The sequence below is a fragment of the Eimeria maxima genome, genomic scaffold (assembly GCF_000499605.1).
Source record: "Eimeria maxima Weybridge genomic scaffold, Emw_scaff427, whole genome shotgun sequence".
In the NCBI taxonomy this organism is placed as follows: Eukaryota; Apicomplexa; class Conoidasida; order Eucoccidiorida; family Eimeriidae; genus Eimeria; species Eimeria maxima.
Window position 1 is genome coordinate 16892 of NW_013563848.1, and position 10382 is coordinate 27273.

At 56.9% G+C, this 10382-nt stretch overlaps 2 protein-coding genes across 2 annotated transcripts; both read left to right on the forward strand.

Annotated features, from left to right (window-relative positions):
* Nucleotides 1-407: 407 nt before the first annotated feature.
* On the forward strand, nucleotides 408-5475 carry EMWEY_00032600 (hypothetical protein, conserved; the record flags this gene model as incomplete). Its single annotated transcript, XM_013478415.1, has 11 exons — nucleotides 408-1361; nucleotides 1578-2193; nucleotides 2309-2690; nucleotides 2828-3187; nucleotides 3489-3693; nucleotides 3880-3978; nucleotides 4162-4256; nucleotides 4519-4693; nucleotides 4856-5068; nucleotides 5210-5270; nucleotides 5396-5475. The coding sequence occupies 11 exons, from the start codon at nucleotides 408-410 to the stop codon at nucleotides 5473-5475; spliced, it is 3240 nt and encodes a 1079-aa protein (XP_013333869.1).
* Nucleotides 5476-6414: 939 nt separating this feature from the next.
* Nucleotides 6415-8934, forward strand: EMWEY_00032610 (hypothetical protein, conserved; the record flags this gene model as incomplete). The annotated part of the gene is made up of 1 exon (XM_013478416.1): nucleotides 6415-8934. The coding sequence occupies one exon, from the start codon at nucleotides 6415-6417 to the stop codon at nucleotides 8932-8934; it is 2520 nt and encodes an 839-aa protein (XP_013333870.1).
* Between the last annotated feature and the right edge of the window lie 1448 nt (nucleotides 8935-10382).

Below are 10382 nucleotides of genomic sequence, written 5' to 3' on the forward strand. Positions count from 1 at the left end.
AAACTCTAAGCCTTACCACAGCAACTCCACTAGCAAAGGAGGCACTTCCTGGTGTCCTGAGGTCATCCTTAGACCCATTTATCTCCTAGGGCCCCCCGGGGCCCTCCTGGGGCCCTCAAGAGCACTCAAGGGGCCCCCAAGGGGCCAACGAGAGGCTATACAGGAGTGCCAAGGGGGCCCCCCTAGGGGCCCCTATAACGCTTTTAAGCACGGTACCCTCAGTCGCACTTAGGAGGATTTTCTATGAACCCGTGTTTCCTCGTAAGTTTGTTTATTTATATTGATATCTACACGACGTTAGTGCCCTCTGAGGGGCCCCCGACGGAGGAGGGCCCCCCAGCTGTACCCTGGGGAGCCTCCGGTATGGCGTGATAGAAGTTGCTGCTTTAACGAGGTCTCCTTGAGGCATGGGGGCCCCCGCCATGTGCCCCCAAGGAGAAGAGGGCCCCCCTGGGGGCCCCTTCGGGGGCCCTTCTGGCGAGTCCTCCGCCGATCCTGTGGAGGTTTTCTTGTCTGAAGTGGCGCAGTTGCTGCTGAAGGGCCCCCAGGGTTCAGCTGCAGCAGCAGCAGCAGCAAAGGGTGTATGGGACTATGACCTAGGGGGCCTCCTGGCCGACTTCCTTCGCCTTACAGAAGAGGGCCTCATAGAGATGGAGCATGCAGGAAGGGAGGGCCCCTTGGACTCTCTTGCACCCTCTCCCCTGTCTAGAGAAGAAGGGGGGCCCCCCGGGGCCCTTGGGGCTCCTGAGACCCCGGGGGCCCCCGGGGGCCCTCCCCACACAATGAAGTTTTCGCATGCAGCAATGCTGCTGGAGAGGTCGACAGCAGTTTGGGGCTTGAGGATTGAACGTCTGCATGCACTGGCCTTTAATCTGCTGCAGCACGCGCAACAGCAGCAGCAGGGCCTCGAAGGGGGCCTCAAGGGTCGCAGTGGGGTCTCGGGGGCCCCCCAGCTCACGCTGCAGCAACTAAGAAATCAAACCCTGCAGCAGCTAGGTTCTGCTGCGTGTCTGCTGCTGCCGGAGCCCCCCCCACCACTAACAAGGGAGGGGCCCCCAGGGCCCCAGGGGCAGCGGCCCCCTGATCGTGTGCTGCTGCCTGCAATTCTAAGGGGACCTGCAGCAGCAGCAGCAGCAGCAAGAGCAGCAGCAACTGCAGCAGCAACATCAGCACTGCAGCGGAGCCAAGCACAAGCTTCAGGGCCCTCTGAGGGGCCCCCGGGGGCCAGGGGGTCACCCCGAGATCCTGCAGCAGGTGCAGCAGGTGCAGCAGATGCAGCAGCAGCAGCAGATGCAGCAGCAGCAGCTGCAGACCCCGATGAAGATGCCAGGGCTGCGTACAACGAGCTGCAGGGCCTGCGGGTACGGTTTATGCCTGCTAAGGAACCCTCTCAGCGCCACAGCAGCAGCAGCAGCAGCTGCTGCTGCTGCTGCTGCTGCTGCTGCTGCTACTTTTTCTGCTGTTGCTTGCCAAAAAGTGTGCAGAAAGAAGCTTTCGAGTATGTGTGCCACCATCCCGAGCCTGTGCTGCTGCTGCTGCTGCTGTTGTTGCTGCTGTTGCTGCTGCTGTTGCTGCAGGTAACTACTTTAAAGGTACACAAGGAGACTGGGGGCCTCCTAGCGACTTCGTCAGACGCAGCAGCGTACCTAGCGTTAGCCCAAGGGGCCCCCTCCTCCCGTGACAAGTGGGGCCCCCGGGGAATGGGGGGCCCCCGGGGTAGTGGGGGCCCCCAAGGCAAAGGGGCCCGCCCGGGTGTTATGCCGTTGCCTGTTGCCGAGGAGGGTACTGGAGACACGTGGGAAGAGTACCCTGATTTCTTCGCAGCAGCAGATGGGCCCCCCCCTTTGCAGCCGCATCTGGGGGGCCCCTTGGGGCCCCTTAGCGATCCGCAGTCCACGGCTGCCTTGCCTGCTGCTGCTGCTGCTAGTACTGCAGCGGCAGCAACTGCTGCTGCTGCAAGATCTGAGGAGAGCCCTGCAGCTGCTGCTGATTCCTGGGTACAAGACCTGCTGCAGGGGGGATATAATAGAGTAAATGGGGCCCCCAAGGGGCCCCCAACTTCTTCTTTCTTTTCTTCAACTAGTGCAGAAAATATTTGTGCTGTACTTGGCTTCCCTACAGAAAAGGGTACAGAAGAAACAACAATGGGGGGCCCCACAGGGCCCCCGCCACACCGTCTTGCTTTCTTGAACTGTGAGTCTTTGCGCAGCAGCAGCAGCAGAAGCAGCAGCAGAAGGAGCAGCAGCAGCAGCAGCAACTGCAGCACTTCTTCTTACACTAAGGTTTCTCTGTCTCTGCTGCGCTGCAGTTCTCTATGGGGCCGATTGGGGGGCCCCCAACTCCTTGCATACAACAAGGGATTACCTTAGGGGCCTCTCCTTCCCTGCAAGGGCCCACCTCGAGTTACTCCTTAGAAGACAGGCATTAGCAGGGGCCCCACGGGCCCCTTGGGAAGCCCCACCAAGGGGCCCACCAAAGGGCGCCGGGGGTACAGGGGGCCCTGGGGGCCTCACAGGCTCGGCCTTGCAGCAGATGCTACACGGCTATTCGGGGGGCCCCGAGGGCCCCCAGGGGCCCCTCAGACATGAGGGTATTCCTAAGAGGAGGCCTCGAGACTTTCTTATGAATTTGCCTAGCAGCTGCGAGCAACCTAAGGAAAATAGGGGCCCCGGAGGGGGCCCCCCATGCAGGTGGGTGCGGGAGTGCCTTGCCTTCTCTGCTGGTGTTGCTGTTGCTGCTGCTGTTGTTGTTGTTGTTGCAGCTGGTGCCTGTAGGTGATGCACAGCTGCAATATGCATGCGTTTATGTCTGCTGCTGCTCTGTTTAGGCCCCCACCTGCGAGTATCTTGGGGGCCCCCGTTAACGATTCCTTCGTGCAAACCCTAGGGGGGGCCCTATGGGTACACAGGGCCTCCACTCGAGAGGGCCAAGAGGCCCTCCTTAGGGGCCTCTGGCCTGTACCCTCTCAGGGGCCCCAAACCCAGGGGGCCTCCACAGCGGACTGGGGGGCCATCGCGGGGGCCCCAGGGTACAATACCCTCCCTGGGTACCCCGCTATTCGTCTGCCGGGGGCCCCCCATAGGCGTTTCCTCAAGAAGCTGTTTTGCCCTCCTATAGGCACTCAACAGCAGCAGCAGCAGCAGCAGCGGCAGCAGCAGCAGCGGCTGCAGTGGTTAAACCGTTGGCAGTGGGCAGACGATTTGCTGCTGCTGCGGCTAAAGGAATGCCTAGCAGCAAGGAAGCAAGCCCTCAAGATGCAGGCAGGCTAAACCCTAAACCCTAAACCCTAAACCCTAAACCCTTGCCCTCCTTAGAGTGCCAACATCCACGAAATGCGGTAGAGATCCTGTGCGCAGCAGCCACAGCAGCAGCAGCAGCAGCAGCTACCGCTGCTGCTGCCAGGCATCCCTGCTGCTTTAGCTACAATGACCAATTGCTGCGTCTCGTGCTGCTGCTGCTGTTGCTGCTGCTGTCGCTGCAGCGAGCAGCTTGCAGGAGACAGGCCCGAGCCATCCTTCCTCGCGTTCGCGTTTTGAGTGCGTCTCAGCAGCAGCAGCTGCTGCTGCTGCAGCGGAAGCAGCAGCAGCGGCAGCGGCAGCAGCAGCTGCAGCACAGGCAGAAGCTGCTGCAGCAGAGGAGTCTCTGGTGGTGCTCGAAGGAGATCGAGAAGAGGAAGCATTTCCCGATGTATATGTGAGTCTCTACAGCAGCAAGAGGAGCACCTTGTGTATTATGGGGTGTACAGGGAGAGGCATGAGTATGCTAATATGTGCCATGGCTGTCTTACCTGTCGCTTCTATAGCTACTACATCTACGCTGCTGCTGCTGCAGTTGCTGCAGTTGCTGCTGCTGTTGGTGCTGCTGCTGCTGCTGCTGCAGGAAGGGGATGCTGCTGCATGCGGGGATTTGCGTCTGAGCTGCGAGGAGACAGCAGCAATAGAAGATGAAATTCGCCGTGCTCAGAGAGAACGAATAGCGGTAGGCTTCTGCTGCTGCTGCTGCTGCTGCTGCTGCTGCTGCTGTTGCTGCTGCTGCTGCTATAGTTGCTGCTGCTGCTGCTGCTATCGGCTGTATTGACACCTCTCGTGTGTATAGGCACCATCATGCATATGCTATATATTTTCTTGCTGCTGCTGCTGCTTCTGTCTTGCTGCCTCACAGGAACTGAATGCAGCAGCGGCAGCAGCAGCAAAACACGCAGAAGGAGGACCTGCTGCAGCAGCAGCAGCAGATGAAGAACTCGCCATACAATTGCGGTAAATAGCATCCTTGCTGCTGCTGCTGCTGCTACTGCTGCTGCTGTTACCTCCTTCTGCACTCTTCTGCTGCCTGTTGTTGCAGCAGCAGCTGCTGCCCTCCCTGTTGCTGCTGCTTCTGCTGCTGATCTGCTGGTTGTTTGGTACTACAATCGGCTGCTCGCTCCCCTTCATGCTGTTGCTGCTGCTGCTGTTGCTGCTATTGCTGCTACTGCTACTGCTGCTGCTGCTGCTGCTGCTGCTGCTGCTGCTGCTGCTGCAGGGTGGCTCGCTGGAATGCGTACTTGGAGGATCAGCTGATGACGCTGCAGTCTGTCCCTTCCTTTGATATTAGAGAGTCAGAGGAAATCCTTATAAGGGAGACTCTCCGTCTGCAGCAGCAGCAGCAGCAGCAGCAGCAGCAGCAACAGCAGCAGCAGCAGCAACAGGCAAGTTCGGTACCGGCTTCCCTAATACCCCCTAGAAGACCGGCCAGGGGGGAGGCGCGAGCTTGCTGCTGCATCCGTTGTGTCTCCCTGTCTTGCTGCTATTTTGTTGCTGCTGCCTTGCTGCTGCTATCTTGCTGCTGCTGCATTGCTGCTGCTCTTGTGCTGAAGCAGGCTGTTGCCCCCTTAACGGACGCAGAGACAGTCAGCCACGCCGCCTCACCTACTCCTTCTCCTGCTGCACCTAACCCCCCCAGCAGCAGCAACAGCAGCAGCAGCAGCAGCAGCAGCAGCAGCAGCAGCAGTCCTCCAACAGCAACATTTGCTTCTTTAGTTAGGGGGAAGCCTCGGTATGAAATATGCCGCACCTTCCTAACAACTCTTATGGTAAGAGCGAGTCCTAGGGGGCCCCCTGGGGGCCCCCTCTCCTCCTCACTGAGGGCCTCCTCTCTCCAGTAGCAGCAGTAGCAACAGCTATAGCAGCAGCAACTGCAGCAACAGCAGCACGTTGTCTGTTCTTTGTTGCAGCTAACAAATGCAAGAAAGATTAAAATTGTTAAGGGGACAGAAGGGAAAGAAGACGGATCTGGTGAGCTGCCTATACACCACAATATAATTAGCTCCTCCCTCCTATAATACTGCAGCAGCAGCGGCAGCAGCAGCAGCAGCAGTAGCAGCAGCAGCAGCAGGTTGCATGCGTTGTGGTTGGTACAGATGCAGAGGACATCGATAGGCCCAAAGAGGCAGCAGACTTTAAGATACAACTTCTTCTTAACCCTCAAGATATGCAGTAAGGCAGGAGGGGCCCCCTTGGGGGGCCCCCCTTATACAGCTGCTGACTGCAGCAGGAGCTGACTGCAGCAGGGGGTGTCATAAGCATGCAACACTGTTGCTGCTTCTGGTTGGCCTAAGGTGGAGGTAATGGAGCCCCTTTAGCGGCTACCCTTGGGGCCCCCTTAGGGCCCCCATCACTAGGGCAGGGGCCCCTTACACATTTTTGCATGGGGGCCCCTTGCTGCTTCTGCTAGTTGACATGACTATCCCTTCTGCTGTCTTCAGTGTATATCTTGAGGAATTAAGACGCGGCTCTATTCGTCCTCTAACTACTACTGCTGCTGCTGCTGCTGCTGCTGCTGCTGCTGCTGCTTGAGGGGGACACTGTGTCTTGCCTATGTCAACTATTTGCTACCTAGAGAGTACCAGAGGGCACAGACAATTGTCTTACCCAGTTAAACAATTTACCTACTAGTTGGCTAGCTGGTTGGCTAGCTAGTTAGCTGGTTGGCTTGCTGGTTGGCTAGCTGGTTGGCTAGCTGGTTGGCTAGCTAGTTGGCTAGTTCTTGCTAATCAGTAAGGGGCCCCACAAAGGGCCCCACACCCTGCAGAAAAAACCATTAGATAATGAATTAATAAATTATAATGCATGCAAAGAGGCATCCGCACGCAAACAACTGCCCAAAAGGCCCCGTCGGTGGTGAGGGGCCCCTCTGGGGGCCCCCCGTGGGGGGCCCCTGGGGGCCCCCGAAGCGGGACCCCTTGAGTGTTGCTGCGAAACTTCCTGGAGGAGAGCAGATTATTTATGAATTAATTTACCAATAAATAAAAAATATTAAAAAAGAATATAAAGGCAGTTGCTGCTGCATAGGCAGCAGCAAACTATGGGCCCCCTATAATATATTAGGGTCAAGGGGCCCTTCTAGGAGGCCCCCCAGGGGGGCCCTTTCCTTGCTTAAATGCTCGCAAGTTCTGCTCGCGCTTGGCTATGCGAAGCAATTAGAGGGGCCCTAGGGGCCCCCATGGGGCCCCTAGGGCATCGCGGACGCCCCCAACGAGCGTTGGCCCTTGCATTGGGGGCCCCCACGGGGGCCCCCAGACTTCTGGTGATGGGTACGGCAGCAGGGGGGGCCCTTGGGCGGCAATTGCAGCTGCAGAATTCTTGCTGCATAAGAATACAGCAGCAGCAGCAGCAACAGCAACAACAGCAGCAGCAGCAACAATGCTGGTGTGTGAGAGCGACTTACCGACACCAGCATCATTGCCCCCCACTGCAGCAGCAGCAGCAGGACCCTCCTGAACAGCAGAAGCAAAAGAAGCAGCAGCAACAGCAGCAGCAAGATCCGCAACACCAGCATGATCATCCGCCAAAGCAGGTGCAGCGTAACCAGCAAGACATGCAGCAGCAACAGCAGCAGCAACAGCAGCAGCTGCAGCTGCAGCAGCATAGTATGCACATTGCATATGAAGGGGGCCCCTGGGCCCGTCAATTATACCCTCCAATTGGGTACTGGGGCCTCCAAGATGAGCTGCGGATGCTGTTAAAGGCGGGGGGCCCCTGGGGTTGGGGGCCCCTACTGATAGCAGCCTTACAAGAGTGCAGCAAGAATGGCAGCAGCAGCAGCAGCAGCAGCAGCAAAAGAAACAACAATATACGTAGCAGTAACAGCAACCACTGCAGCACCAAGAGCCACCGCAGCAGCAGCAGCAGCGGTCCGAGCAGCAGCAGCAGCAGCAGCAACGGTCCGAGCAGCAGCAACAGCAGCAACAGCAGCAACAGCAGCAGCAGCACTGATTATTTGTCCGTTGCTGGTGCTGCTGGAGGGGCCCCCGAAGGCCCACCAAGTGGAGCTCAGCTGCAGCAGCAGCACGAGCAGCTGCTGGTGTGGCTTCGTGCTGCTGTTGTTGCTGCTGCTGCTAGGGGAGATACACCTGAACAGCAGCTTGCTGCTGTTGCTGCTGCAGGGACGAATCATCTGCTGTCTGTACACCGCAGCGTCTCGCTACGAGATGCTGCTCACTTTATCTTTGCCTTAAGCAGACTCAGCAGCAGCAACAGCAGCAGCAGCAGCAGCAGCAGGAAGGCAGCACAGCGTCTCCTAAGCAGCAGCGCATGCATGCAGCTGCTGCTCTCTGCAACAAATACAGCCATTGAGCAGCTAAAGGAGAAAATAAAAAAGTACAACAACCCCACCACTCCCCCCGATGCAGCAACAGCAGCAGCAGCAGCAACAGCAGCAGCAGCAGCAGACCGCCTAAGGAGCCACGGTGTATCTGCTGCTCTCTTATGGAGTGTTGCTGCTAGGGGACAAGGAGACAACCCAGCAGCAGATAGGAGGGCGCAGCAGCAGCTGCTGCGGCTATCGGAGTTGCTGCTGCGGCGTCAGCAGCAGCTGCTGCTCCCCTTAATACGCGCTTTGCAGCGGACGCAGCGTCCTCTGCAGCAGCAGCAGCAGCAGCAGCACGAAGAGCTGAGGAGACACCTGGTTGCTACTGATTCTGTCTCCTGGTTCCTCTTCTCTGCTGCAGCTACGGTGTCTCTCTCCTCTACTCTTGCTCGTAGGGCTCTATGGGTGCTGCAGCACGTAGGAGGCTTACAGCAGCAGCAGCAGCAGCAGCAGCATGCGAGTAGGGGGCTGCTGCAGCAACCTGGGGTACCTCTTGGGGCCCTGCAACGTCTTGTGGCTGCTGCTGCTATGCAGCAGGAAGCCCGCAGCAGTAGCAGCAGCAGCAGTAGCAGCAGCAGCAGTAACAGCAGCATCAACAGCAGCAGCAGCAGCAACAACAGCAGCAGCAACAGACGGAGTAGTAGGCCAGCCCATTACTACATGCACCGCATATGCGACTTAGCTCTCTCCCGCCTCGCTATCCAGCTGCAGCAGCAACAGCAACAGCAGCAGCAGCAGCAGCAGCAACAGCAACAGCAGCAACAGCAGCAGCAGCAGCAGCAGGACTGCGAACGCCCGAGTCTGAAGTTGCTGCTGGATTTAACAAATTCTCTTCTTCGCCTTAGCAGCAAATCACACAATGTACAGTTGCTGCTGCTGCTGCTGCCGAGACTCATACGCGATGCAGCAGCAGCAGCATCAGCAGCAACAGCAGCAGCAGGGGCAGCAGCAACAACACAGAGGAGTGTGTCTGCTGCTGCCACGTTCTTAACGAAGCAAACAACCCCAAAATTGGCATTATCTCCTGCAGCAACAGCAGCAGCAGCAGCACCATCACAATCAGCAGCAGCAGCTGCTGCTGCACCTGCTGCTGCTGCTGCTGCAGCTGCAGCAGAATGGGATATGGCGCTGCTGCAGTTGACACCGCAGCAGGTCCTTAGCTTGTTGGGGGCTGCTGCGAGGCTGCAGTTGCTGCAGCTGGATTGCTGCAGCCATCCGCAGCAGCAGCAGCAGCAGCAACAGCAGCAGCAGCAACAGGGGCTCGAACCCATGGCGGAAGACAGCTCGTGGGTTTTGCTGACAAGAGAGTAAGGAGACACAGCAGCAGCAGCAGCAGCAGCAGCAGCAGCAGCATGTTGACGTAGAGATAGTCTTCTGCAGCAAAGAGCAACGAGAAGTGCTACACTTGTAATTATTGCTGCTGCTGCGCTGCTTGGTGGAGGTGTTGGCGGCCTGCTGCTGGGGGGTTCCCTGCTGCAGCATTTGCTGCTGCTGCTGCGCCTGACCGTTGCAGCAGCAGCGGCAGCAAGAACAGCAGCAGCAGCAGCAGCAACAGCAGCAAGACTCGAGTTGTTTCATGGGCCCCTCCATCCACTCGGAGATTCTTCTGTCTTTAGAGGCCGACAGCAGCAGCAGCAGCACGAGCAGCAGCAGCAGCAGCAGCAACAGCAGCAACAGCAGCAGCAACAGCAGCAACAGCAGGTTTCAGGTATAGAGGATGAGATGCGGCTGTCTCTCCAGGCGGTAAGTGTCTCCCCTCTAGGGCATTGCTGCTGCTGCTGCTGCTGCTGCTGCTGCACGGGCAGTCTACTACTACTACTGCTGCTGCTGTTGCTGCTTCTGCAGTTTTTGTTGTATGGCCTGTTGTACATTTTGTTGCTGCTGCTGTTGCTGCTGCAGCTGCAGCACGCATTGTTCTGTATTCTGCTGCTGCTGCCTAATAAGAAGGGATCTAATTATTTACCAGCAGCAATAAGACAGGCCTTCCCTTCCCTGCTGCTGCTGCAGCAGGCCTTGCAGCTGGTAAGAGACACACAACCTTGCTGCTGCTGCTGCATCCATTGCTACGGCTGCTGCTGCTGCTGCTGCTGCTGCAGGACCCCCATGTGGCTGGACAATATTCAACCCCTGCTGCTGCTGCTGCTGCTGCTGCTGCTGCTGACTGCATGTGGGTTTGCTGCAGCTGATGTTAGAGGCCCCTACCGAGCTGCTGCTGCACTCCTCTTGCTGCTCCGTGCTGCAGCAGCAAGTGCAGCAAACAGTAGCAGCAATATGTAGGGGACCAATAGACACAGAGTACCCTGTTGGGTGTCTGTACACCGTAGATATTTTGCTGCTGCCGCAACAAGCAGCAACAGCAGCAGTTGCTGCTGCTGCTACTGGGGACGTGCTGCTGCAGCAATAACAGTACATGCGCCGGCAACAGCAGCAACAACAGCAGCAACAACAGCAGCAGCAACAGCAGCAGCAGCAGAAGACTGTCTATATTGTTAATAGGTGTATCTTATATAAATAAATAAATCTTTTTTTCCCCTTTTTATGCCTATATATTAATTAATAACTAATTAATTTAATTAATTAAATTAAATTAAATTAAATTATATAAATAAATAATTAATTAAATAAATTAATTGGTTATTTATTGACTTTTTCTTCAAACTGCAGCCCCAATCGCTGCATGCAATCCTTGGGCAACACACAACTAACACATTCTTCTTCTCTTCCCCTTATATATATATATATATATATATATATATATA